At 39.3% G+C, this 25,497-nt stretch overlaps 1 protein-coding gene across 1 annotated transcript in view; it reads left to right on the plus strand.

The window, feature by feature from the left end:
• MAN2A1 (mannosidase alpha class 2A member 1) overlaps positions 1-25,497 on the plus strand; it is a 120,190-nt gene that overhangs the window by 18,005 nt on the left and 76,688 nt on the right. The window contains exons 3-7 of the mRNA XM_075410527.1: positions 3,708-3,852; positions 14,917-15,088; positions 16,790-16,917; positions 18,470-18,643; positions 19,613-19,799. Of these exons, the coding sequence (XP_075266642.1) occupies positions 3,708-3,852; positions 14,917-15,088; positions 16,790-16,917; positions 18,470-18,643; positions 19,613-19,799 (806 nt within the window). The remainder of the gene's footprint in view (positions 1-3,707; positions 3,853-14,916; positions 15,089-16,789; positions 16,918-18,469; positions 18,644-19,612; positions 19,800-25,497) is intronic.

Below are 25,497 nucleotides of genomic sequence, written 5' to 3' on the forward strand. Positions count from 1 at the left end.
GCACTTGCTTGCATACATGCAAATGCTGGAGGTGACCCTGCTTAAACCCTGTTTTGTTTATTTATTTTATTATTATTTTTTTTTAATCCTTTCATGTCGCGTCACTCTTATCCATCACTTCCTCCTTCATAGGCCTGCTGGTAACTCTCTTCCTCCCCCTTTATTCATAGCTAAAAGCTCTCCTTAACAGGTCTGCCATCCTCCTGGTAAAGATACCTTTGCCCTATTTAGTGAGTGGGATCTCATCTCTCCTAAGCAGACACTGATCTGCAAACAGAGTCCCAGGGTCGTAGAACCCCAAAACCTGTTGCCAGCACCAGTTCCAATGCCAATTATTGAACTCTACTATCAGAGTCTTCCTCTCAGACCCTTACTCCTTACTGGCAGGATTGAAGAGAATACTACCTGCCCCTCCATGACCTTCATTACTACCATCAGAGCTCTGTAATCTCTTTTGATGCAGTCCAGGTTGCCCCTGGAGGTATCACTGGTACCTAAATGGAAGAACAACAAAGGGTAGTAGTCAGCGAGTTGGACAAGCTTCAACAGTTCCTCTACAATGGCCTGGATCCGGGCCCCTCGCAGGCAGCAAACCTCTCAAGTCATTGAGCCAGTTATTTCAGACAACTATTGAATAAGATTGCAAGGTCTATTTCCTGAATTGCAGTTTCTAGCTTTTTAGCTCCTAATCATGGGAGCATGGTTTTTTGAGATAACTGTAAGGTAATAGATGTTGGGGGGAAAAAAATATGTATGTTATGGACCGTAAAAAACGGTGTCTTGCAGACTGCAGGAAGTTGCTTGTGAAATTCAAGCTCCATCTATGAAATAAAGTTATAGGAATGTGAATTGTTGCCTTTTAAACAAATGTATTTTCATGGTTGAAATGTCAAAAGAGTTTGTCAGTCTCAAGGCGACTTGTGGGTAATTGGCAAATTTACAGAGTATGCACCTAGTTTTCTTCATAAGGTTGCATTTCACAGAAGAATTACAGTTCCTCAAAATCAAATTTTAGAAAATAAAAAAAATATGGTATTAGGCTAATTTCAATGTAACCCTTATTTGATCCTGTTGTGGCTTAACATGGCAGCCAACAACTAGGACCTGACAGCTGCTCAGGTGGCTGCCGGGTTACACCATGACAGGACCTTTCAAGCTGGCCACACACCTGCGAGTACTGCATCTGTATTTTTCCACTAAGCGATACTGTCCAAAGGTGGAAGCAATCTTGGTGGAACAGTGACGTGACAAGAAGATCTTGTACAGGCCATAGATATCTAGTGTATGGACATTGTAGGCCTAGCTGAAGCTCTGCTAATTCTAGGATTACAGTGGGTTGTACTCCCCTCTAACGTTACTTACTTCTCTTTGTAGCTGAAGCTAAAAGCCTGTGGTGGGTTGACCTTGGCTGGCTGCTAGATGTCAACACAACCAAGGTCAGCCCACTGCAGTCGTTTTTGGCACCCAACCTGGGGCTTGAGGAATGAGAGATAAGGACACCAGTTGAGAGTGGTACTGTCCAAAACTTGGACTGAACATTGCCAGAGTGAAATAACTGTGGGGATTCTGGGGTGGTTGTAATGAGGTGAAGGAACAAGAGGTTGAATTTTATCGTGTGTGTAAAATTTCAACTTTTTCAGTGTTGTTATGTCAGTTTGATTTTGATGTGGGATTTTTTTTTTTGTAGGTGTAAGTGAAGTTTGTGAAGAGTGTGTGGTGAATGTATATTTTATCGACTGTTCTTAAATATGTGTTCCACAGAGGTGAGGGTGGAATGTACTGGGTGCAGTGCCCAGATGTTGGCAGCAGGGAGTTTCAGGGGTGGTGACTATGAGGAGAGGTCGGTGGTGCCTGGTGCAGGACACAGCTGTTCTATCCAGCTCCAAAACAAACCTGCCACAGGATACAGCCAAGCCCTCCATCAGCAAGGGTAGTGGCACCTCTGGGAGAAAGTGTTGTAAGAAGGGGAAAACGATGCATGGTAGTGAGATATAAGGAAAAAAAAGTGGAAGAAACCACCCTGTGAACACCAAGGTTGTTGAAGGAGGAAGGGGAGAAGGTGCTCCAGCCACTGGAGCAGGTGGCGGAGACCACCATGGAGCAAGTATTTCCCTGCAGCCCATGGAGTATGTCGTGCTGGAGCAGCTAGATATTTTCAGAAGGAACTGTGACCCATGGGGGATCCACACTAGAGGAGTTCCTGAAGGACTGTAGCCTGTGGAGACAATATCATGCTGGAGCAGTTCCTGAAGGACTGTAGCTTGTGGAAGGGACCCCATACTGGAGCAAGCAAAAAGTGTGAGGAGGAAGGAGTGACACAGAGGAACTATTACAGTCTGACTGCAGCCCCTATACCCCTGCACCACTTGGGGCAGGGGGACAGAGGGGAGTTGGGAACGAAAGTGTGAAGCTGAGCTGGGCTAGAAGAGTGTTTTAGTTTTGTCTTTGTTTCACACTATCCAACTCTATTTTAATTGCAAATAAATTAATTTAATGTTCCCCAAGTTGGGTCTGTTTTGTCTGTGATGGTAATTGGTAGGTGATCTCCTTGTCTTTATCTTGAGCTATGACCTTTTAATCTTATTTCTCCCCTCATCCTGTTGAGGGAGAGAGAGAGCAGCTGGGTGGGGGTTTGGTGATCAGCCCATCACAAGGCATTGACTTCTTTATTCAGGTGGTTGTTTCAGATGTCTGTATTTTTCTAAAGTTTCCTAGCAGGACAGAGACCAGATTACCACTGCAAAGTTTTAACTCGTGTTCATGTAGTAAATGACTCCTGTAAGCTATTTTTTGTGGAAGTGAAATGTTTAAGAAAGTTTTTTAGGTGTACAGTTATATTCTAACATGGGGTTAGAACTAAAGTTTAGTTCAAGTTTTTTAAACTGTAGTGTCGGTAAAAGACTTGTCCAGATGATAGTTCATGTTTGTAAAGTCTGCCTTCCTTGCTAAATGCAGACTAGGGCATTACCAAAAAAAAAAAGAAAAAAAGAAAAAAAAAAGTGGGATATGGTAATTTTGGTCTAAAATCACATTAGAAGATTCTCTGAAGCTAACTGGCAGTATCTAAATTTCACAGGAATTTTTTAAAAGTAACTCTAGAGGTGTTTTATTTACCTGTAACCTTCTTAGTTGCACTGACAGGTGAAATATGTCCTTCCTTGTATAATTAGTGTACTGGGCAACAGTGAATATGTAAGGAGCTTTGCTGTAGCAATTTGGTATAGTTTTGAGCATTTTTCCCTGATAGTTTCTTTCAGTTCCCTTTTGTGAGTTTGACTTTTGCCTCAGTCTCTCATGTTGTCATCCCTTCTTACTGATTGCTTAGTTTTTCCTCTTCATCTTCTGTGTTCCACGATTTAGTGTATTGTGCTATTCTGTATAATCCTCTCCCTACCCTCCTCCCCCAATGCCATTGTGAGCTGTCATAATTTTTGTGTTGTAAGGCTCTTATTCCTACCATTTATTTAATCAATTTGAGTTTTCTCAGAACAGGGTCTGCCAAATGCTCCTCTTCCTGCCAGCTGTGTCTTGGGTGTCCTGGTGTGACTTGAAACTTGCTCTCATTTGTTAGTTTTCTATTCGTTTGACACTTCATCACTCCCTGCGTAATGAACAAGCTGATCTATTTTTGATGAAATGGCTTTGGTTTTTAATAGCAGAACAGTTTTTGTGAATTCAAGTTTTATATTTCTTCTATTCTTTTTTAGATGTTGGATGTCTATGACATTCTTCCTTTTGATAATCCAGATGGTGGCGTGTGGAAACAAGGCTTCGATATCACATACAATGAAAATGAATGGGACAGTGAACCACTTCAAGTTTTTGTCGTGCCTCACTCACATAATGACCCAGGTAATATGTTAACTGTATTGATTTGTGCATCTAGAGGCTTTTCAGTTAAGAAATATATTGTCATTTCTGTGAAGATTTGGGCTTTTTTTAAAGCATACTACTTCATATGTTAGACTTAAATCTAGCAAGGCAGTTAAGCAGATGTATAATTCAAGTGCCATTGACTCAAGTGAGAACTGTTATGATAAAAATTGTACATATACTTATTTATGAAGTGGAGTAGAACTTGAGTGTTGATATTGGAAGGTAATATAGGTTTTTTTGTGTTCGTTCTGCTTGTAACCTAGTCAGTTTATTCATTGCTGCATTAAATACGGCCTGTTCTTATTTTAACTTTTTGGACTGTCATAGATACTTAACCCTCAGCCAGTGATAGAGGTGTGTTTTTTGGATTATGTGAAAATGGCAAATGTGAGATTTTTGACTGTAACACTTTCTTTATTGTTTTGTGCACACGCTAATTCTACGGTGGGATAATATGAAGTTTGGATTTAAACTGAAACCTAAGTATGCTTATGTAATTTTACTTCTTCCTCCCACGTTGATGTTTACTGTGTAATAAATAAAATGGAGAAGTATCACTTTATTTTGAAATGACTATAAAATACACCAAAAAGCAGTGAATTATACTGCTATAGTGTACTTCTGGTACGTGTACACTGACTATGAGAAGCTGGTGAAACTGCTTTTATTGTGGAAAGCCAAAATTTCAGTGATTTTTAAACTTTATTACTGTGTTTCTTTCTAATTTGTTGTTTGAAGTACTGTGGATCTGAGAGAAGTAAGATACAGTATAGTGAACATAAGTGACTTTTATTGGCATTTATCAAGTGTTTTCAAAGAAAATTAACACTGGATTTTGGAGAGACTGTATTGTCCAGTTATGACAACTAAAATTACAAAGTATGGATATAGTAAAAATACTCAGAGAAAATAATCACAGCATAAACTTCGATCTGCCTTTTTGTAGAACTGTCTTTAAACCTGTGTCTGTTTATTTCCTCTGTGGTGGTTGTTCTCCTAAAAACTATCCTAGAAAGAAGCCACACCCTGTACAGTCATTTAATGAATCTGAAACAATCTTAAAGGAATGTACAGAATTTCTAGTTCTCTTGGTTCGTATTAGAAAGTGGTATGGAGTTGAATTCTCTCCCTCTTTCTGCTGAAGCTAGTAGGATTATGTCCTAAATGAGGGAGGATGGTTGGCATTCTGCTAGAAACCAGTTGCCTGGTGTCACACCTGTTCTCCCGAGATGACTTTAGATGGATTGAACAATGACTCCCTGCACAGTGCAGGGTGAGGCAGCTCAACAGGAGCACAAGGCTTGGGAGCTGCAGGAGAATGTTCTAAGAGAAGCCGAGAAGAGCTTTGTAGAAAAGTTTGCTGGTGTCCATTCAAGTCATAAGGTTTGTAGGGGCTCAGTGTTCTGGCACTATTTTTTTTTAATCTTTTTTACTACAGGTTCTTCTTCTACAGGTTCTAGTAATTATGTATTTATGTTTTTAAAAAATTTATTTTGTTTATTTTATTTACATTCTTTCTGTAGCTGTCTTCCAGAACAGAATATATTGGGCTGATTTCCTTTGTGGTGCCTGGCTTGTCCTGTCAGTACTCCATGCAGAATTGACCAGTTTCTGTTGCCATGCTGGAAGTACTCCTTGGAGCTAACATTTAACTTTCTGACCTCCAGCCTTCTACATTCTTCTTTACAGCTAGATTCCTGTCTTGCCTGCTATAATCAGCTGTGGTAAATTTTCACAGCCAACACTCCTTGTGTCTGACAAACTTTGGCATTAGGTGCTGTAATCTAGTGTTTTGTTCATCCTGTAGCACCAGTTCTGCTTACCAAAAGTGGCTCACTGAGAACTCGTATTCTGAGGAATTTGAGTATTGAAGTTACTGGACCTCTTTTCACATTGAGATTATTTTGGTCGATACTAACATCTGTCACTACAAATTACGTTATCCCTTACTGTATGCCAAGCAAGACATACAGTCTTGAGGCTGCTGTTGGCTCAGCTGGCCAGTAGCAAAGGCTATCAATATCCGGTTATGCTGGAAGAGGCTTCATCAGAGCCTCCAGATTTTTAGATATATGTCTTTTGGGGCTAGCAGACTTAATAGCTCTGTATTGTATTGCTCCTATTAGAAGGGTCCCAAAAATAGTGGATTTTTAGGGAAGACGGACATGTCTTTTATTAACTTCCAAATTAGGGTGGCAAGTTACTAAGCTTACTCAGTGGGGAATCCCTTGAGCTTCAGTATATATTTGCCACGACGCTTGAGATATTATACCTTCTTTTGGAAAGTCAGATGATAACAAGAATCTTCTTCAGGTCCAGAGGCCCTCTCTGTGTATGGAATTCTTCTCTGTCACATTTGGGTTCTTGATCTGTGTTTAAAAAAACCCAACCAAACAACAAAAAGACCAACAAACCCACCCCAGAAAAGCCAAACAAACTGTGGTGGCCTGACCCTGGCTGGATGCCAGATGCCCACCAAAGCGGTTTTATCACTCCTCCTCCTGAATGGGACAGAGGAGACAAAATATAACAAAAGGCTTGTTGGTCGAGGTAGGGACAGGGAGACATCACACAGCAATGACAATCACGGGCAAAACAGAGTTAACTTGAGGAAAATTAATTTAATTTATTACCAATCAAATCAGAGTAGGATAATGAGAAATAAAAGCAAATCTTCAAAACACCTTCTCCCACCCCTTTCTTCTTCCTGGGCTTAACTTTACTCCTGAATTCTCTACCTCCTCCCCCCAAGTGGCTCAGGAACTTGGAATGGGGGTTGTGGTCAGTTCATCACTTGTCTTTGCGAGCACTCCTCCTCATACTCTTCCCCTACTCCAGCGTGGGGTCCCACCCATGGGAGACAGTGCTCCACGAACTTCTCCAACATGAGTCCTTTCTGCGGGCTGGAATTGTTCATGAACTGCCCCAGCGTGAGTCCTTTCCTGTGGGGTTCACAAGCCCTTCCATCAAACATGCTGTGCCGTAGACTTCTCTGTCCATTGGCCTGCAGGTCCTTGCAGGAGCCTGCTCCTGCACGAGCTTCCCACAGGATCACAGCCTCCTTTGGGCATCCACCTGCTCCAGCGTGGGGTCTTGCCTGGGCTGCAGGTGGCTATCTGCTCTACTGTGGGCTTCCATGGGCTGCAGGGGCACAGCCTGCCTCACCATGGTCTTCATCACAGGCTGCAGGGGAATCTCTGCTCCAGCGCCTGGAGCACCTCCTCCCCCTCCTTCTACACTGCCCTTGGTGTCTGCAGAGTTGTTTCTCTTGCATAGTCTCATTCCACTCTCATGCTGGAATTGCAGTTGCACATTTTTTTCTTCTTTCTTAACTATTTTATCCCAGAGGCTCTACCACCATCGCTGATGGGCTCGGCCTTGGCCAGCGGCGGGTCCACCTTGGAGCCAGCTGGCATTGGGTCTGTTGGACATGGGGGAAGCTTCTGGCAGCTTCTCACAGAAGCCACCCCTGTAGCCCCCCCACTACCAAAACCTTGCCATGCAATCCCAATACGCAAACAAATTTAAAAAAACAGTAAATACCCCTCCCCCAAACACAAATAAATAAAAAGCCAGAAGTCCCAAGTAAAAAACCACACCACCAAACCACCCACACAAAACCACCCACCCTCCCACCTCCTCCAAAAAATATTTTTGAGTCAGCAGAATTATTGAACTTCTAAGACAGATAAAGCATAAATACTGCTCTGCAACCAGAGGTACCCTCACTAACACCTTTTCCTTTTTAACTTTTTGTGTGGTCAACCATGGAGCTTCCTGTACTTTCCCAGTATGAATTTTCTATTTACCCAGGACAGGGTGTCTGCTGTCTGCTCCTTAGTTTACATCTGAATGATGTCTTTTGGTGCACTTGAGAGCTTCTTTTAGTGAAGTTTAATCTGATTCTGTTTTGCCCTTCCCAGCAGTGCTCTGGCCTGCTTCCAGATGTAGGGGTGTGGGCCATAATGAGCTTAGCCTCAGAGGTGGATTTTTACTGCTGTTCAAAATATCTGTCTTGGAGGGAGTCACTCATTAAATCTGTAGTAAGGTACTTGTTCTTCCAGCTCTCTGAAAGAAGTGGTCTCTGTGTCTGCCCCATCAATAATAAGGTCTGAAGAATTCTGTGAAGTGGTGAGAGCTGCCTCTCATCTTTGTTGCAACCATTTTCCTGCATAGGTTATTCCCCAGGACTTGCCTGAAATATTAATGGTGTTGGCGTTCACCTTTGACAACTGACTTTCTTACTGATGTCTAAAGTCTTGGCTCCTAAAGTCTTCCTCCTTAATACCTAATTTCTTCATGTTTTTCTGTCTTTCCACCAGCAGCAACTAAAATCTGCATCTCCTCATGCATACAAACTAAGTATCTCCCAGCCTGTTCGGGCTCCTCAGTTGATACAAAGTAGAGTTAAACTGAGATATAATCCTGGTAAATGTAAACTGTTCCATTACCAAAGGTGTTTGTGCAAGACTGGTTATTGTTTGCTTTCTATAACACAAAGAAATCTCCTGACTTGGTACTGCTTTTGGTAAGGACATTTCTGTGGTATTGTCTGTAGTATGAAACTGCATATTAATAAACACTTGAAAAAAGGAAAATTTGTCTGTTACAAAGATCTGAAATCTCTTATATGGGTAATGGTTACATTATTCCTTTCCCACAGAGGATTAAAAGGCATGGTGCAAGGAAAATGCCTTCTGGCAAGAAAGCTTCAGGCATAATGAACCTATAGTGTAACAATGTATGTGAAAAATATTTACCAAGAAATGGGATTAGTAAAGATATAACTATTAGCTGCAGAAGATCTAAGTTCTCATTATATTTTACGTTTTCTCATCTGAGACTGCTTTAACTTTTCATGTAACCAGTTACACTAGTGAGAATCTGTAGCTCAAAGGCAAAGGAAGTGCCTTGAAATAGAATCTATAGGGAGGGGGGTGGTCTTAGGTTCCAGGTTCTGTTCTGGAGGATGATTTATGCACTGGTGCTCTGAAACACTTTTTGTTGATAAGTTCTGCTAAATCTGGGTTAACCACTTCCATGTGAATTCAACAAGGACCTACAAACTTGAGGTCTCTGTGCTTCCCTTTAGTAGCTAATGTATTCACCTGTTATTAGGAAATCACTTAGGCAAATGGGCCCCCTTCACACTTTTGATCAGTGACAGGCATAACTGTCTTCTAGCTGCTGGCAGCTGATGAAGATTTGAGCACAGCAGCTGCATGTTTGATTTGGGGGGGACTCACCCAGTGCAGATTAATCTCAAGCCATGGAGAGATGTTCCATTTACAAATAGCTGTGTTGTGTGAGGTTGTAGCCATCGCAGATGGGTGGCATTTCTTTCTGGAGCAGATTAATGAACGATCGTATAACCTGCTGTGCTGGCGAAGCCCTTACGTTAGCTCTCGTGCTTCAACAGCAGTTTCTTGTGACTGCCTGAAGTGGATTAGGCAGCTGAACCCCAGAGGGAAGAGCCCTGCTCAGGGACAGTGATATTGTCAACCAGCACAACTGGGCTTGAAAGATGGTGTTCAGATATGACCTGAGGGGTCGAAAGGCGCTTCCACCATTGATTGCTCTGTTGGCAGTGATGATTTTGGTGATGTCTTCTCATTAAATTATTTAAGAATTGAGACTTGTGAGCTTTGTAAGATATGTGTGTACCAGATGAGAGTATTTTGTTGCTGAGTGTGGTTGTTACAGACCTAGTACAAGCAGCACTTAAGTGGAATTGAAAGAGACTAAAATAGATTTTCCCTCCCCCCTCCACCTACCCACACCCAATTTTTACTTAAGTTAAAATGTATGGGAAAGGGTGTGTGCATGTATGTCAGGTCTAAATACTTCCTTAGCTATCAAAATAATTACCTAATTCTGTCTTCTTCCAGGAACTAGTTAGCTGAGAATTTTATTAAGTCAGGTGTGCATTTTAAAAAACCCAGGTATTGAAGTTGTTCTAATTTTGTTGCAAAGAGATTGCTTTTATTTTCTGGAAACCTGTGTAATGCTAGCAGAAATTTAATGGTTTTATTTAATTCTGCTATAAAATTAATAAATTACTGAACTTTCTCAGGTAGCAAGAAGCAGCATTGATATGTGAATTTTAGACTCAGTGAAATTAATTATGATTGACTGTAAAGTAAATTAGAGCTGCAAACTGCCCTCAAAAATGCATTAATCTAACAAGGGATAGTATTCCAGACATGCACTAAATCTGCCTCTTCATTGAAACAGATTTCATGAGAAACTGGAAACTTGTTTAAGCACATGTTTCCTCTTTAACATTGGAGGTTGACTTATCACAGAATGGTAGGGGTTGGAAGGGACCTCTGCTTATGGTACTAAGCAGTTGAAAAGTCTTTTGTTTCATTTCAACAGTTAATTTTAAACAAAAAGACAAATGAAATACAAATGTCAGAAAAATGCCAACAGCCTTGCAGATACATATAAGCAGTGCTCACTCTTGGTAGTAATAATTTCGTGTTTTCAAAGTTGAGTTGTGATTCTTGTCATGATCAAATTAAGTGCATTTACTTAAGTTAATTTTTGAATGATGCTAATTTGTCAGCTTCTGTTGTAAGTTTGTCCTGAAACTTTGCCTGTGTCTCTACACTGTGTCTTAACTGTGCTAAGACACAAGAATACCTTTCTCTAGTGCAAGGAGCTGATAAAGTTTTAAAAAACAAAATTGGACTGCAAAGTGTAGACAGGAATAGTGGCAAATCAGTTGATTAAATGCTTCAGGATTTTTTTGCATAGCAATGCATTGCGTTTACATTTGGACATAATTTGTGGAGTCTTGCTGTCAATCCAAAAGAATTTACATTAATGAAGTGGGGGGGAAAAAAGTGCGAAAATGGACAACTGCATGATGCTGCTAAATTTGGGGGGGATGGAATATAAAGTTTCCACACTTTTGGGGACGAGCATGAGTGAGACAGTCAAAAGACAAGCAGCTTAGCAGTGTGTACTTGTACTTTCCATTGCTATCACGTGTGCTGGCAGAAAGTGGAAGTAGCTGGGAAAGTCCTGGATGCTTATTAGGTCAAGACTAGCATAATGACATTAAAGACAGTATTATTTTCTTTCTTGTTTACATTTTTATGTTGACAAAGGTCTGTATGTAGTTTTAAACCTACCAGTATTATTTTGGTGATATTAGCATATTTAGTTTTGGTAATTGCAGTTTTAAACTACTGCAGTTTTTCCACGTGTAAACTCTGTTTATGTTGAAAGTTTCCTGACACAAATACAGTGGTAAATTTTTTCTTTCAACTTGGGAACAAATTCTTAGTTTGTGGATGAGCACAAGAATGAATATGAGTTGTACTAGATTCTTATGTGATGTTAAGGTCTGAGATGTGAAATAATACATTTAATTCAGTAGTAGACTTATAGCGAGCAAGTGTAAATTAATTTATTCATTGTTTTTTGATAATATTTTTTAATATTTTTGATTTATATTTTTGATCTATTGATAATATTTTAAAATCTTTTTTGATAATATTTTTTAATCTTTACGGCTCTGTGCAAAATCGGAAAGCCTCTGTAAGTCGTGGGATTAAGACCTGTCAAAGGCATGAAATTTTACAAGAACAAATGCCGGATTCTGCACCTGGGACAGAGTAACACAGGACACAAGTATAAATTGGGAGAGGAGTGGCTGGAGAGCAGCCCTGCAGAAGGAGACCTGGGGGTGCTGGCTGGCAGCAGGCTCAGTGTGAGCCAGCAGCTGCCCTGGCAGCCAAGGGGGCAAACCTCTGCGTCCTGGGGTGCATCAGACCCAGCCCAGCCAGCCGGCCAAGGAGGTGACTGTCCTGCTGTATTCAGCATTGGTGCGGCCTCACCTTGAGCACTGTGTGCAGTTCTGGGCCCCACGATTGAAGAAGGATGTGAAGGTCCTTGAATTACAACCAGAGGAGGGCAAGGAAGCTGGTGGAAGGGCTGGAAGACATGTCCTGTGAGGAGCGGCCGAGGACCCTGGGTTTGTCCAGTTTGGAGACAAGGAGGCTGAGGGGCGACCTGCTTGCTCTCTGCAGCTTCGTGAGGAGGGGACAGGGAGAGGGAGGTGCTGAGCTCTTCTGCCTGGGATCCCGGGATAGGACACGTGGGAATGGTTCAAAGCTGCACCAGGTCAGACTGTCACATTCAGACTGGACATGAGGAAGTATTTCTTTACCGAGAAGGTGGTCTGGTTTCTGTGAGGGGTGGTGAATGCCCCAAGCCTGTCAGTGGTTAAGAGGCATTTGGACGATGCACTTCATAACATGCTTTAACTTTTGATCTGCTCTGGTCAGTCAGTTAGTCTAGGTGATTGTTGTAAGTCCCTTCTGACTGAAAATGTTCTATTCAGAAATAAGTATATTTAGGTGCAAGATGCCATATGCATGGTAATTAAATTTCAGAGGACTCTCTTGTTGGCTTGCAACTAGTTCTGTGAATACTTGTAAGTATTTCCTAGGACTTTCTGAAATGTTTAAAGTTCAGTGTGTTAACCATGTTCTACCCTTCCTCCATAACTTAGTAAACTGAATATATTAAAATGAAACAACTGCTGGTCATAACACTGCTCTTCCTACATCATAATGTATTCTTATGGCAGCTGCTTTGTCATTTAGCTCTGTGCTTCTTTATTTAGGTTAGTTCATTAAATTTTTCAAGAATGTTTAAGAAGAGTAACTCAGTATAAGTTTGCTTTTATTGCTTCGATGTAATAGTAAGCTAAAACGGTTTATTATTATGATACATTTCCATATAGGGAAAACACAGGATGGTTTTAGTTCATCCTCCGTTAGTTGTATGCTAGTTGTCTCTTGCAGAAGAAATTCCTGGTAAAAAGCTATAAATTTATAGTCAGCTACGTGTTGAGCTTTTAATGTAAATATTAGTAAAATATTTCTTTGATTTGTTGAAAAGTAAATGAGCATTGAAAAAGATTAACTGGTTATGTGATCTCAGTTCTTTGAGGGAAATCTTCCATTAAAACAAAACACTTACTGAAGGCAGAGATTGCAACAAATTTTTATTAAAAACAGTACAAAAGGAAAAAAAATCAGCTTATTCATCCCTTTTCTGTTTTCAGTCTTCGTGAAACTATTGTGTAATAGTAATTTACTGTCAACTTTTTTGTACTGAGCTGTTTCCATGCCTCTGAAGAAACTGTTTTAGATTTAGATTTAAAGCCCTTGTATTAACTGTCTACAAAATATATTTTTCCCCTTGAAGATAGATTAGATTAGACCCTAGTGTTCTGTCTGTACAGAAGTGTATATCAGATGTCATGATTCTTCTAAATGCTAAAGATCTGTTGAAAAAAAAAAAGAAAGACATACTAGGCTAGCACTTTTCCTCTGGAGTGTTATAGTTTTATTTCCTCATGTGCGAAGTAAAAAAGGGAAGTTTTTGGAAATTTGTGATGGTTTTGTTTGTTTGTGAACGCTTTATTAAAATTTGACCTTTTCGAAGTGAGAGTGAAACCAAAATAAGAGTGCACCAGTGTCTAGTGGTTATTCCTAATTACAAAACTATTTATCTGAAATACAGTGAACAATTTGATATGAACTGGAAAAGAATGTGCCTTAGTATAAAATTACATGAGCTCTACACTTCTACCTAAGATGAATGTGATTTATTTTTATCCTTAAAAGAAATCATAATAGTGTATACTTTCTGAGTCAATATTCAGACTCTATTCAGTAATCAAGTGGTTTAATTATTATTAAACTTAATTTTTTTTAATACTAAAATTTTCTGCATTTGTGTCACTGCCTTGAAAAAATATGGTCTTATTCCAGAACAGTCTGGTCCTGTGTCCTGCTATAAGCAAATTGGCATTGTGCTAGAATGGCAGTGCCTCTGCAGAACAGGACTGGTAAATCAGAGTGGCATCACTAGGATCATATTTGCATGGAGTACAATCCTCACGTTTTGTGGAAGCTTTCACAACATCTTAAAATGTGAATGCATGCTATAGGACCAATTTGTAACATCCTTTGCATTCTCCAGTAGTTGCTCTGTGATATGATACTTCCTTAAACTCTACTGCTGAGTCCCTTTTGGAAGCATGTGAATGAAAATGCTGATACATGACAAGAGCTAGTATGAAGGGCAGGAATATGCTACTTGTCTATTAAGTAGACAGGCTTATCTGCTTTTTTCCAGATCTAGTTACAGAAAGAACGTATTCAGGTTCTAGGAAGGAAGATGCATGTACTTTCTCATGCAGGGTTTTAGGAAGAGGTTAAAGAATTTAATGGAAGGCTCTGCACTGTGAGGTCTGAATGTGTGATTAAAGTTGTTTTTTCCTTTACCTCAGTGGTATATATTCTAATGAGGGAGGCAGCTACAACACATTTTGTTTGTCAGTCATTGCTACCAAACCCCTCATTCATAAATGATGCTGAACATGTTCTTCAGGGCTTACTGCTGCTTTGTTTACCCCCATTTTGTTTCTCTACCCTCAAGGCCTGTGGGATACCATTAGTGCCTCTTGGTTTCCTCCTCAAACTGTAGGAGTAAGATGCTGCTTTACATAAAGTAGGGTTATGGGATGCTTTATGACTTGAAAGAAGAGGTAAGACATTGAGATTAGGGGGTGTTGAGGGTGTGTGTGTTGGGAACAGGGCTTGGGCTTGGAAGATGATCTGTTAATAGACCTTACAGTCCTCCTGATGTGAGAGATGAGGAAACCTAGTGCAAGTTATCAAGGAAGATCAATTTGTAGATATCTACATCTTCCTTTCCAATGACTTAATTTGTCCTTAAATTTAAAAAAAGAAATCCACAATTTTTTTAAATTGTGTATTTTGTGTATTAAAGTGGAAAGCCTAATATTCCATATATTTATACATTTAGGAAATAAAACATGTAAATTTTGTAAAAAGAAGCTCCTGAAGAGTTTAGCGCTTTGAACTGTCCACAGCATGTAAAGTTCAACTTTTTTAAGAAAATGCTTCCCTCAACTTTTTGTAGGGAGTGGGAAGAAGGCAGGTCTCCAAGACTGTTGAAAGCAACTTAAATTTCATATTTTCTTTTTCTTAGGTTGGCTGAAGACATTTGATGATTATTTCCGAGATCAGACACAGCATATCTTAAACAATATGGTTATAAAATTGCAAGAAGACAACCGAAGGAAATTTTTGTGGTCTGAGATTTCTTACTTTTCAAAATGGTGGGATGGAATAGATAGCCAAAAAAAAGATGCCGTTAAAAGGTTTGAATACTGAACTATTTCTTAGCTTTGATGTGGCATGTTATGAGACTTTTATGAATTTGACTACTGTAAACAAGATTTCACTTGTTGAGATGCAGAATTGGTAGAATAATCAGCTACTCAAGTTCTGAATTTTTGGGCTTGTGTTTTTTTTTTCCAATTACAAAATAAAAATCCATTCAGAGAAGTGAAGCCAGATTACTGAGTTGCTGTAAAAATTGACTAAAAGTTACCATGTACAGCCATGAAGATGTCATTCAAATTGTAATGGAATTGTGATGATAAACTTTATTTGAAGTCACACTGAAGTATTGGCAATGGAATAAAAGTAATTTTTCATATTAGCAATTTATATATGGTCTTTTTTGCTTCAGTTATAACACAATTAGGATGAGATTTTTTGGTTTTTGATATGTGTATATTTTATATACATGCAGCTGCTTAAAAGATAAAGTAGTACATACTCTATATTCTTGCTTTTCTTAGTTCTTTTTAAAATCACAAGTTCACAAGTCAAAATGCAACACAGAAGTAGGAGGTTTGCCTAGACATTGAAACAATGAGTGCTGCTTGCGTAAACTTGGAAGTATTTTGGAGTTTTCAAAACGGGTGTGTGTTTTTGGTTTGGTTTGTTTTTTTTTTACTTTGCTGTAAGACAGGATCCAACAGTTCATAGCTCATCCTTGTGATGCTCTAGTTCTCATGCACCCTGTCAAGATACATGGGTTGCTGTGTACATTAAGGCTATGAGAGGCTGCAAAGATTACGTAATGCTGGAAATCTTGGGAATGACGTAGAAAACTATTTAAAAATTTATGTACAATACATGAGTATTATAGCACAGCTGTTTCTTGAGGTTAAAAAGATCCCTTTGAACGCAGTAAGCAGTAAATGATAGTCACTACGGAACATGTCCTTTGTTCAGGAGGATCAAGTATTGGTTAAACTGTTGTAAGACTGACAGAAGCTGCACTGGAGATTATTTTCACTGCATGTTTTTCATTACTCATAGTATTATCTACAACGTGACTAAGTTTTGATGAGTTTATTCTTTCTTGAATACAGTAAACATTTATATGCTTTTGTACATTCAAAGTGCTGAAATTATATTATTTAACTGTAGGGACCACCTGATGCTGGATGCGTGATACTAATGTTCACTCACATCTTGACAGGGAGACTATATCATCCTGTGATCTGTTTCAAGAAGGCATTTTAATGAGTGAGATGGTCTGATGCCTTTATAAATACAATAAACTTTGAAGCTGTATCAGCTCTCTAAAACAATAAAAAGAATGGTAGTTCGAAAATGGGAAGGTATTAGTAGTGCTTGAAATGTGCAAAGTCTAGGCATCTCGCTCAATTGGCCTTCAGTACTGTGGCACATGCACTTTTTTTTTCGTAATCTGTGCGGGAAATAGCCTTCTTCCTGATCTGAAAAAAAATCAAGTATTGTGTCGCATGCAGTAGAGCTGGTAGTTTTCATTGTACAAAGGCATTAAAAATTTAATTGTTCAACTGTTCATCTATTCATTCTTTCACTGCTTGATTAAAGAAACTTAGTCCACTGATGGAAGTAGTGCAAGCAGTTTAGATTTTGGCGTTGTGTCCCTGGTAAATACCCATTGAGCATTCAGAAATTTATTTTTAGGCATGTGTTTTCATGTACAAGATTCTGAACACAATTTACGTATTTTTCAGGTTAATAAAAGATGGACAATTTGAAATAGTAACAGGAGGATGGGTCATGCCTGATGAAGCCTCTGCTCATTATTTTGCTTTAATTGACCAGCTGATAGAAGGACATCAATGGCTAGAAAAGAACCTTGGTATGTAGCTTGATCTATAATTTAACTGTGGTAATACAGGAAGTCAATTAAAAAATGCTTTTTTGTATTTTAGGTGCTTAGAAAGTTGTCTTTACTCCGCTTTCCTAAAATGTTTAATCAGGCTACTTACTGGAAGGCGTAGGATTGAGTCTAGTATTTGCAGTTACTGCTTGTACATAGAAGTTCCTGGATGAAGAGTATTTAGACAATTTTATGCCATAGCACTTTGTCTTGATCAATGAAAGATGCGCAGCAAAATATAACAGTAGATCATGCTGAAGTGTGGATCATATGTCTGGTATCACAAACAGTTTTCAATTGCCATTTCTGTCTTTTGAAAATCACGACAGAGGCCTTAAAATAGCTTAAAAATTGATATTCCTTTCATCTGTTTGGATCTATTCTGAAGGCTGTGTATTTATTGAGTTCTTTTATGTAAGGCTTTTAAAAAAGTAAATATCAATTTTACTAGTAGTTGTTGTAGCAGTAGTAGTGGTTATAAAACCTAATCCCATTGTAATGTTAGAATTGTTTGTATATAAAAAAAAAAAAGCTGTCTCATTCCCTTTTGAAACTTTGAGGAATATTACTGATGGCAGTAACATTGTCGGAACTGTTTTGATAGTTTTGGGAGGTTTTTTTTGTTTAGCTCTACACATACACTTAATTTTCCTTAAGTAGAGATAACCCTTTTTACACAGAAAAATTTTGTATAGTGATTTTAGTAATAAGTTAACATTACTTCATCCAATTAACTGTAATTATTTTGAAAAGCTGTTTCACTACGTTTTCCTTAGGTTGCAGTTTCCATGAACACAGCTTGACATAACTAAGAGACTGGGGGGAGGGAAGGAAGGCTTAATAAAAGGGTAATGCATTCCCTGCTGTTTTTTTTGGTAACACTAAAAATGTGCCTAAGGAACCATGTTGAAGATTAGATATAGGTTCTTTGTTTGCTAATACGAAGTTTGGTGAACAGACAGTATTAATTGACAAGATTCTAATGATTTCCAACCAAATAAATCAAAAGAAAAGTTAAGTTAGTTCCAAAGCCAACAGAGATTAACATTATTTAAATTAGAGTGAAAATTCAACGAGCTACAACATCAATCCATCTCCATCTGTTCATTTTATTTCTTTTTCCTTTTTTTCTTTCCTTTCGAAAGCTTTCCTTTCCAATTGGAACATCTGTAAACTGCTTAAATTGAAAAAAGAGGTGTATTTTATTATGATTCTGTGTAAAGATGTTTGAGACAGAGTTGAAATAGTGTAACAACGTAAAGTCCAATCTATTTTTTTTATGTAGGTAGACATAATGTCTTATCTCGAAGACAGATATCTGATTTTTCTTTTTGTTATTTTTTTATCTGTTTAATTCTAGCTTGTTCATTCCAGAGTGTGTTCTGCAGGAGGCTTAATAGTCAGCTGTATATTTTAATCTGTCTTCTTGGAAATTTTATCTTTAGTGCGCTGATTTGAATTATGTTGGTATGGTTTGCTTTGAGTGAAAAGTAAAACTTTCTTCCCTTTTACTTTTTTCTTTTGTCAACAGGAGTAAAACCAAAGTCTGGTTGGGCAGTTGATCCTTTTGGACATTCACCAACAATGGCCTACCTTCTGAAACGCACAGGATTTTCCAGTATGCTTATACAGAGAGTTCATTACTCAATTAAAAAACATTTTGCAACACAGAAGACGCTAGAATTTTTTTGGAGACAGAACTGGGGTATGTGTCTTCCCTTTATGTCTGTTTATCTTGTTAACTTACACAGGTAAAATATGGAGACAACTTGAAAAAATACTGTGGAAATTTTTAAAGAACAGGTTGTTTAGAGAGGTTAGTCTAGACTTGAAAATTTTATACTTGCAGTTCTGTAAAAAGAAAAAAAGAAATACTATGTAGGTTGAATTTTGAGGATTTTTTTTTTTTTTAAACTTAAAGGGAATGTGAATACCTGTGTGTTAGGGAAAGGGTTAAGTATAAAAACTGTTACTGTTATTGTTCCTCTGATCTTCAGGGGCATCCAAGAAAGCTGGAGATGGGCTTGTTACAAGGGCATGACAAAATGTGTGTAGATCTCTGCTGCTGCTGGGTTAAACTTTAGGGAATGGACTGACTAGATGGAAGTTAGTATTGCAAAGATGGTCACAGAAGTGCCTAGAATTCTCTGTCACTCAATGTACAAGCATGGAGAATCTAAAGTACATAGAATTGTACTGTTAATGTATTGAAGTTATGTGTTCAAGAAATTAAGATATAGCTAAAGCCAACCCATTCAAATGTTGTGCTAATGAGTTAATGACAACAGGGTGGTTGTTTTTTTTCGTTTGATTTTGTTTGGGTTTTTAGTTTGGTTTTGATTCACTCAAAGTATAAAAGATATGTTCACCTCTAAAATTCTGGAAATCATGAGATTTATCTAGGTAAAAAAATAACCCAAGCATTTTGTTTCAGTCTTTCCCAATCAGCTGATACTTGATTGGAACATTCCAATCTTGGTTGTATCTCTGGTTTTAGCCTCTGTATGTGTAAGGTACGTACAAAGGTAGACTCCAGCTATGGATGTTCAAAGAGAGGAATTGTCTTGGTCTGATATTTTTAATACAATGCTTGGATTAAGAACATGGAACTGATTTAATTTTGGCAAATCTGAGAGGGTTTGTTTTAAAGGTGTGCTCTGTGTATTAATTCCAGATTTGGGATCCAGTACAGATATCCTTTGTCATATGATGCCTTTCTATAGCTATGATGTTCCTCACACTTGTGGTCCAGATCCAAAAATCTGCTGCCAGTTTGATTTCAAACGTCTTCCTGGAGGAAGAGTAAGCTGTCCATGGAGAGTTCCACCAGAAGCCATTCATGCAGGGAATGTTCAACACAGGTACAGTTTTGACATGTTATTCTGCAAGGGAATAACTTTAAAAAAAATAAAAAAATTATGCTGGTCAACGGTAATATCTAGCATAGCTTGGTGAATTTATATAGTTCTTAAAAATAAAATTGTCATTGGAAAATAATACCTATTACTTAACCTAGTATTTGCTCGTAAGTTCAGTGAAATTTGAAGATAAGTTATAATTAAGGAAGATGCATTTAATTTTTTTCTTTTCCATTATGATACAGGAGTCTAATTATTACTATCTCTGAATGCTAGGCAGAACAGTCATCTGTTTGTTTATTTTACTGTTTATTTACCATATTACTGGTTTACTGTAGTTTTTGCAAATATTATGAATAGACAGTGATCTGTCTCCTTCCAGTGGAAGACTTAGGGACAGCATGGTGTCGCATGCTGTAACTGCAAATGGTGAGATATTTCCATGGTATATCCTTGCAAAACTTTGCAATCTGTGGCCTAGGTTTCCTGAAGTGGAGTGGATGCTGTAAGTGAATCTGAGTCCTCGGTCTTACATGTCCAGGGAATAGGAAGGGAGGTGAATCATACTAACCTCAATTTTATTTTTCAAATAGAAACACTGAGCTGTTTAGCACAAGTAAGAATCAAGTTTACAGTTTTAAAAAACTACTTTTCAGTTTTGGGAGGAGGGGAAAAAAGAAGATTAAAAAAATAAAAAGGAAGATAGAACTGCTAAAGTTTTTTTCCAGAATAATACACTATTTTATGGTCCTGGTATTATCTTCAGGCCTTCAAATCATCCCCAAATTCGAGAATTAGCAGTCTAGATAGGTGTTTACAGTTGTTGCAAATTGCTGAGTATAATGTATTAAGGGTAGCAGAGTGACTTTATAGTTCTGGTCTTGATGCTGAAGTTCTGAAGTGATGATGTGTTACTTGTCTGCATGTCAAGTCTGTATGTCCTTTTTCTGTGTATGAATTTTGCCAAGGATCTTGAAAACTTGACTTTGTCAGTAAAATCAATTACAAAATTTTACCAAAGATAAAACCAAAGTAAAAGAGAATACATCACAATTCTCATATTTTAAGGTAGGAATTGGAGTGACCATGGGAAAAAATAATTTTCTTTGAAAGAAGAAAAAAGAAAGCTGAAGTTGACAGGAGCATAGTAGAGCTAATAAAAGAATCGTTATGACACACCCAATGCTGATCAAATATCAAGCAAAGCTCATGTGTCCTTAAATCAAAGATGTAAAAGCAATAATCTTGAATATGTATCCCAACTAGCTGAGACAAATATTTGTAGAAGAGTAGTATCTTATTTAATAAATACCTGGAACATATAGGCTATAAATGTAATGTGGACAGCCTGCTGAGAATGCTTTTTCACGTTTTTTGTTTTTAATTAGATTTTAATTTATCCCTGCAATTCCAAGATACAGCCTTTACACAACAGTCTAAATTAGACCTTGTAAAAGAAGTGATTCTTTCACGATGTCATATGAAATCAAAGAATAAAAGGAATGGGGCAGGTATGTAGTGAATGTATGATCAATTTGAAGAGATCATCTCTGAAACTTAATCTTTTACATCAGCTTTTGGCAGATAAAAACAGTTTCGATGTCTAACAGGGAGTTGAAACAGCAGTAGATAATGGTAGATATGGTAGATAATACCTAAGAGATAAGTAAAACTAACGTAGTCTTTGAATTGGAAGCCTGGATTATTTACATTTGGAACACTGGAAGAAACATGGGAACCATATTTCAAGACTGTAGTTTCAAATAAATCCACTAAAACATAGGAAGTAGTGTTTTGCTGAAGAATGCTAAAACCACTGCTCATATTTTACAAAAAAGAAATAATTGGGAGTATTGTAGGCAACTAAAAACTTCTCTGATCTGAACTCTGTAGCAACACAAGTTTTACAGTTGCTATAACGAGGAGATGCATGAGATCCAGAAGTAAGTGGAAAATCTGTCTTTACATCATAAGCTTTCCAAGGTTAAAATTTTGTAGCACACTAAGTAATCTGTCTCTCATCTTTGATTGCTTTGTTTTTTAAGACTAGAAAAATCCAGGAGGAGATCTATACTACATGAGTCTTACACTTGATAAATTTAGAGATGAGGTTTAGATCACTGACCTTTTTGAATGCTGAAGCTGCATCAAAATTAATTAAACACAAATCTTGAATACTCAGCTGGGACTGTTGCTTTTGATTTCAATACCACTATGGCCATGCATATATACTGAAGAGATACTGAATTGAAAACTTAAGACTAGTAGCTGTTGGATTTATCGTTGCCTTGCCACTTCAGTTGTGATTTGGTAGGAAGGAATGGAACAGCAGCCTAATTGAAAGCCCGTACTTGTTTAATTACACTTCATAACAGCTTAGGTTATAAAGACTGCTGTTGCGCTTGCCCTGTTTTGCAGCTGCATCCTTATCTGTATGTTTGAATGCTGAAGTTCTAGCTTTTCACATTAGCAAGACAAAACAGGTGTTGTTTTTTTCTTTTCCTTGAGTAGGAGTGAGTTGTTTTGTTAAGAGACACCGTAGCTTATTTTGGTGTATGTCTCTCCCATGCATTGATATAGGAAAGAATCTGTACTGCTGGTTATGCCTTCAGGGATGGGTAGAAAATGGATTTTCCCCTTCACACCCTACTGTTCAAGAGCCCAAATTTACCCTCCAGCTTTTTTCTCTTTATGGTTGGTCACATTGCACAACATGGAACTGGTGTTCAGAATTACATTGCTGATGTGACACTAGTGGTTAGTGTTTGTGATTGCTAACTTCAGGAATCTGGGATCACCCTCTTAGGACGTGCTCATCCTGTCCACATAGCCATCTCCTCTGCAAAATTACCTGAACAGAAAATTGCCAGTCCACAAAATGGTTTTGATTTCTAGTTGAGAAAATTGGGCAAAGAGCGCGTCCCTAATGCTTCGTGTTCTGTCTGGGCTTAAGTAGTAGGGACTATGAAGCCATGACCACTGTCAAACCTGTCACACAGGACTTGCTATAGCTGCTGCAAAATTTCTTGTGATTCTCACAGTCTCTGGATGGCTGCTGCTCCTCCTCCTTTGAGATAGGAAGTGACAAAACCAGCCATGTTAATTGTTTTGATAAGTTTTAGCCAAATACTGGAAATTTTTGCATTAAAAGGACATATTTGTTGTATGAAGGGGTTTTCTTCATTTGTGAAAGGTCTTAAGCATTCAATGGCAATCTGAAACCTTCTGAAAGAAAGGTGAAAAATACTCTTGATCCTGTTACTGACAATATCGATATACTTCCGTGTTGCCAACTAAGAGTGCATTTAGGGTTGTTTTGCATATTAACAACTACCTAATTGTCTTGTGTAGAACAAGAACTTTTGGTTGGTGAGACTCAGTGGAATCTGTTTTTTTTTCTCTCTAGAAGTGTTTTTCATATTCAGCAGATCCAGTCAGGGGTTTTCCAGCCAGCAAGTCTTTCAACACTGTCTCCCATAACATCCTCTTAGGGAAGCTCAGGAAGTGTGGGCTGGATGAGTGGTCAGTGGGGTGGATTGAGAACTGGCTGAATGGCAGAACTCAGAGGGTTGTCATCAGCAGCGCTGAGTCTGGTTGGAGGCCGGTAACTAGTGGTGTCCCCCAGGGGGCAGTATTTGGCCCAGTCTTGTGCAATTTATTCATCAATGACCTGGATGAGGAGTTAGAGTGTACCCTCAGCAAGTTTGCTGATGACATGTAACTGGGAGGAGTGGTGGATACACTGGAAGGCTGTGCTGCCATTCAGCGAGACCTGGACAGGCTGGAAAGTTGGGCAGAGAGGAACCTCATGAGGTTCAACAAGGACATGTGCAGGGACCTGCACCTGGGGAGGAACAACCCCATGCATCAGTACAGGCTTGGGGCGGACCTGCTGGAGAGCAGCTCTGTGGAGAGGGACCTGGGAGTGCTGGTGGATGACAAGTTGACCATGAGCCAGCAGTGTGCCCTGGCTGCCAAGAAGGCCAATGGGATCCTGAGGTGCATTGGGAGGAGTGTGGCCAGCAGGTCGAGGGAGGTTCTCCTTCCTCTCTGCTCTGCCATAGTGAGGCCCCATGTGGAGTCCTGCGTCCAGTTCTGGCTCCCCAGTTCAAGAAAGATGAGGAGCTACTGGAGAGAGTCCAGCGGAGGGCTACGAGGATGATGAGGGGACTGGAACATCTCTCCTACGAGGAAAGGCTGAGGGAGCTGGGCTTGTTCAGCCTGAAGAAGAGAAGGCTGCGAGAGGACCTAATAAATGCTTATAAATATCTGAAGGGTGGGTGTCAGGAGGATGGGGCCAGACTCTTTTCAGTGGTGCCCAGCGACAGGACAAGGGGCAACAGGCACAAACTGAAGCATAGGAAGTTCTGTCTGAACATGAGGAAGAACTTCTTCCCTCTGAGGGTGATGGAGCACTGGCACAGGCTGCCCAGGGAGGTGGTGGAGTCTCCTTGTCTAGAGATATTCAAGACCTGCCTGGACAAGGTCCTGTGCAGCCTGCTGTAGGTGACCCTGCTTTGGCAGGAGGGTTGGACTGGATGACCCACAGAGGTCCCTTCCAACCCTGAGCATTCTGTGATTCTGTTTTCTACTGACTCTTTCTCTCTCCTGTATGAAGATGTTATTTGAGGGAAACTTAAAAGGATGTACCTGAGACATCTAATTTTTTCTTTTGTGTTTTTGCAATTGGAACTGGTTTGCAGTGGAGGAAGATTCTGCTGTCCCCACTCATAACTGCAGGATTACACCTAGTTATGAGTACTTTGAAGAATGGGAGAACAGCAACACTGATGCCTTTTGCAGTAGGTTTGGAAGGAAACTAGAGGAGGACCTTGAAGAGAGATGTCAGTCAAATATCCTGCTAACTGTAACCTTTCCTGATCTCTGTTTTTCAAGAGGCTCTGAAATAAAGTATGTTTCCAAATGTATGCTGCATGTAGAAAATTTTGCGTTAGGCTGGCTTCTCAGAAGGTGGAATTAGTGTCTTGTGTTGTGCCAATTGTTCTGTTAATTGTGGGGAGAGGAAGTCTTTATATTTAAATCAGCGACCTGTTGAAAGTCATGGAAAATATTGATTAAAGCATAAATACTTGGCAATGTGAACTATAAATCAAATAATAGATAGAGAGGGATGGAAGCCAGTACCTGGGTCTATTCAAGTGCCAGCAGAACCATGTCGATCCTTAACCAAAGATGATGATGTACCCCTTTTCTCCCTCTAGAATACAGTCAAACCTTGTGTTTACTCAGAATCACAGAATCACAGAATAGTAGGGGTTGGAAGGGACCTCTGTGGGTCATCTAGTCCAACCCCCCTGCCGAAGCAGGGTCACCTACAGTAGGCTGCACAGGATCTTGTCCAGGCGGGTCTTGAATATCTCCAGAGAAGGAGACTCCACAACCCCTCTGGGCAGCCTGTTCCAGTGCTCCGTCACCCTCAGAGGGAAGAAGTTTTTCCTCATGTTCAGCTGGAACTTGCTGTGCTTCAGTTTGTGCCCATTGCCCCTTGTGCTGTCACTGGGCACCACTGAAAAGAGCTTGGCCCCATCCTCCTGACACCCACCCTTCAGATATTTGTAGGCATTTATAAGGTCCCCTCGCAGCCTTCTCTTCTTCAGGCTGAACAAGCCCAGTTCCCTCAACCTCTCCTCATAGTGGAGATGCTCCAGTCCCCTCACCATCCTCGTAGCCCTCCGCTGGA

The sequence above is a fragment of the Opisthocomus hoazin genome, chromosome Z (assembly GCF_030867145.1).
Source record: "Opisthocomus hoazin isolate bOpiHoa1 chromosome Z, bOpiHoa1.hap1, whole genome shotgun sequence".
In the NCBI taxonomy this organism is placed as follows: domain Eukaryota; kingdom Metazoa; phylum Chordata; class Aves; order Opisthocomiformes; family Opisthocomidae; genus Opisthocomus; species Opisthocomus hoazin.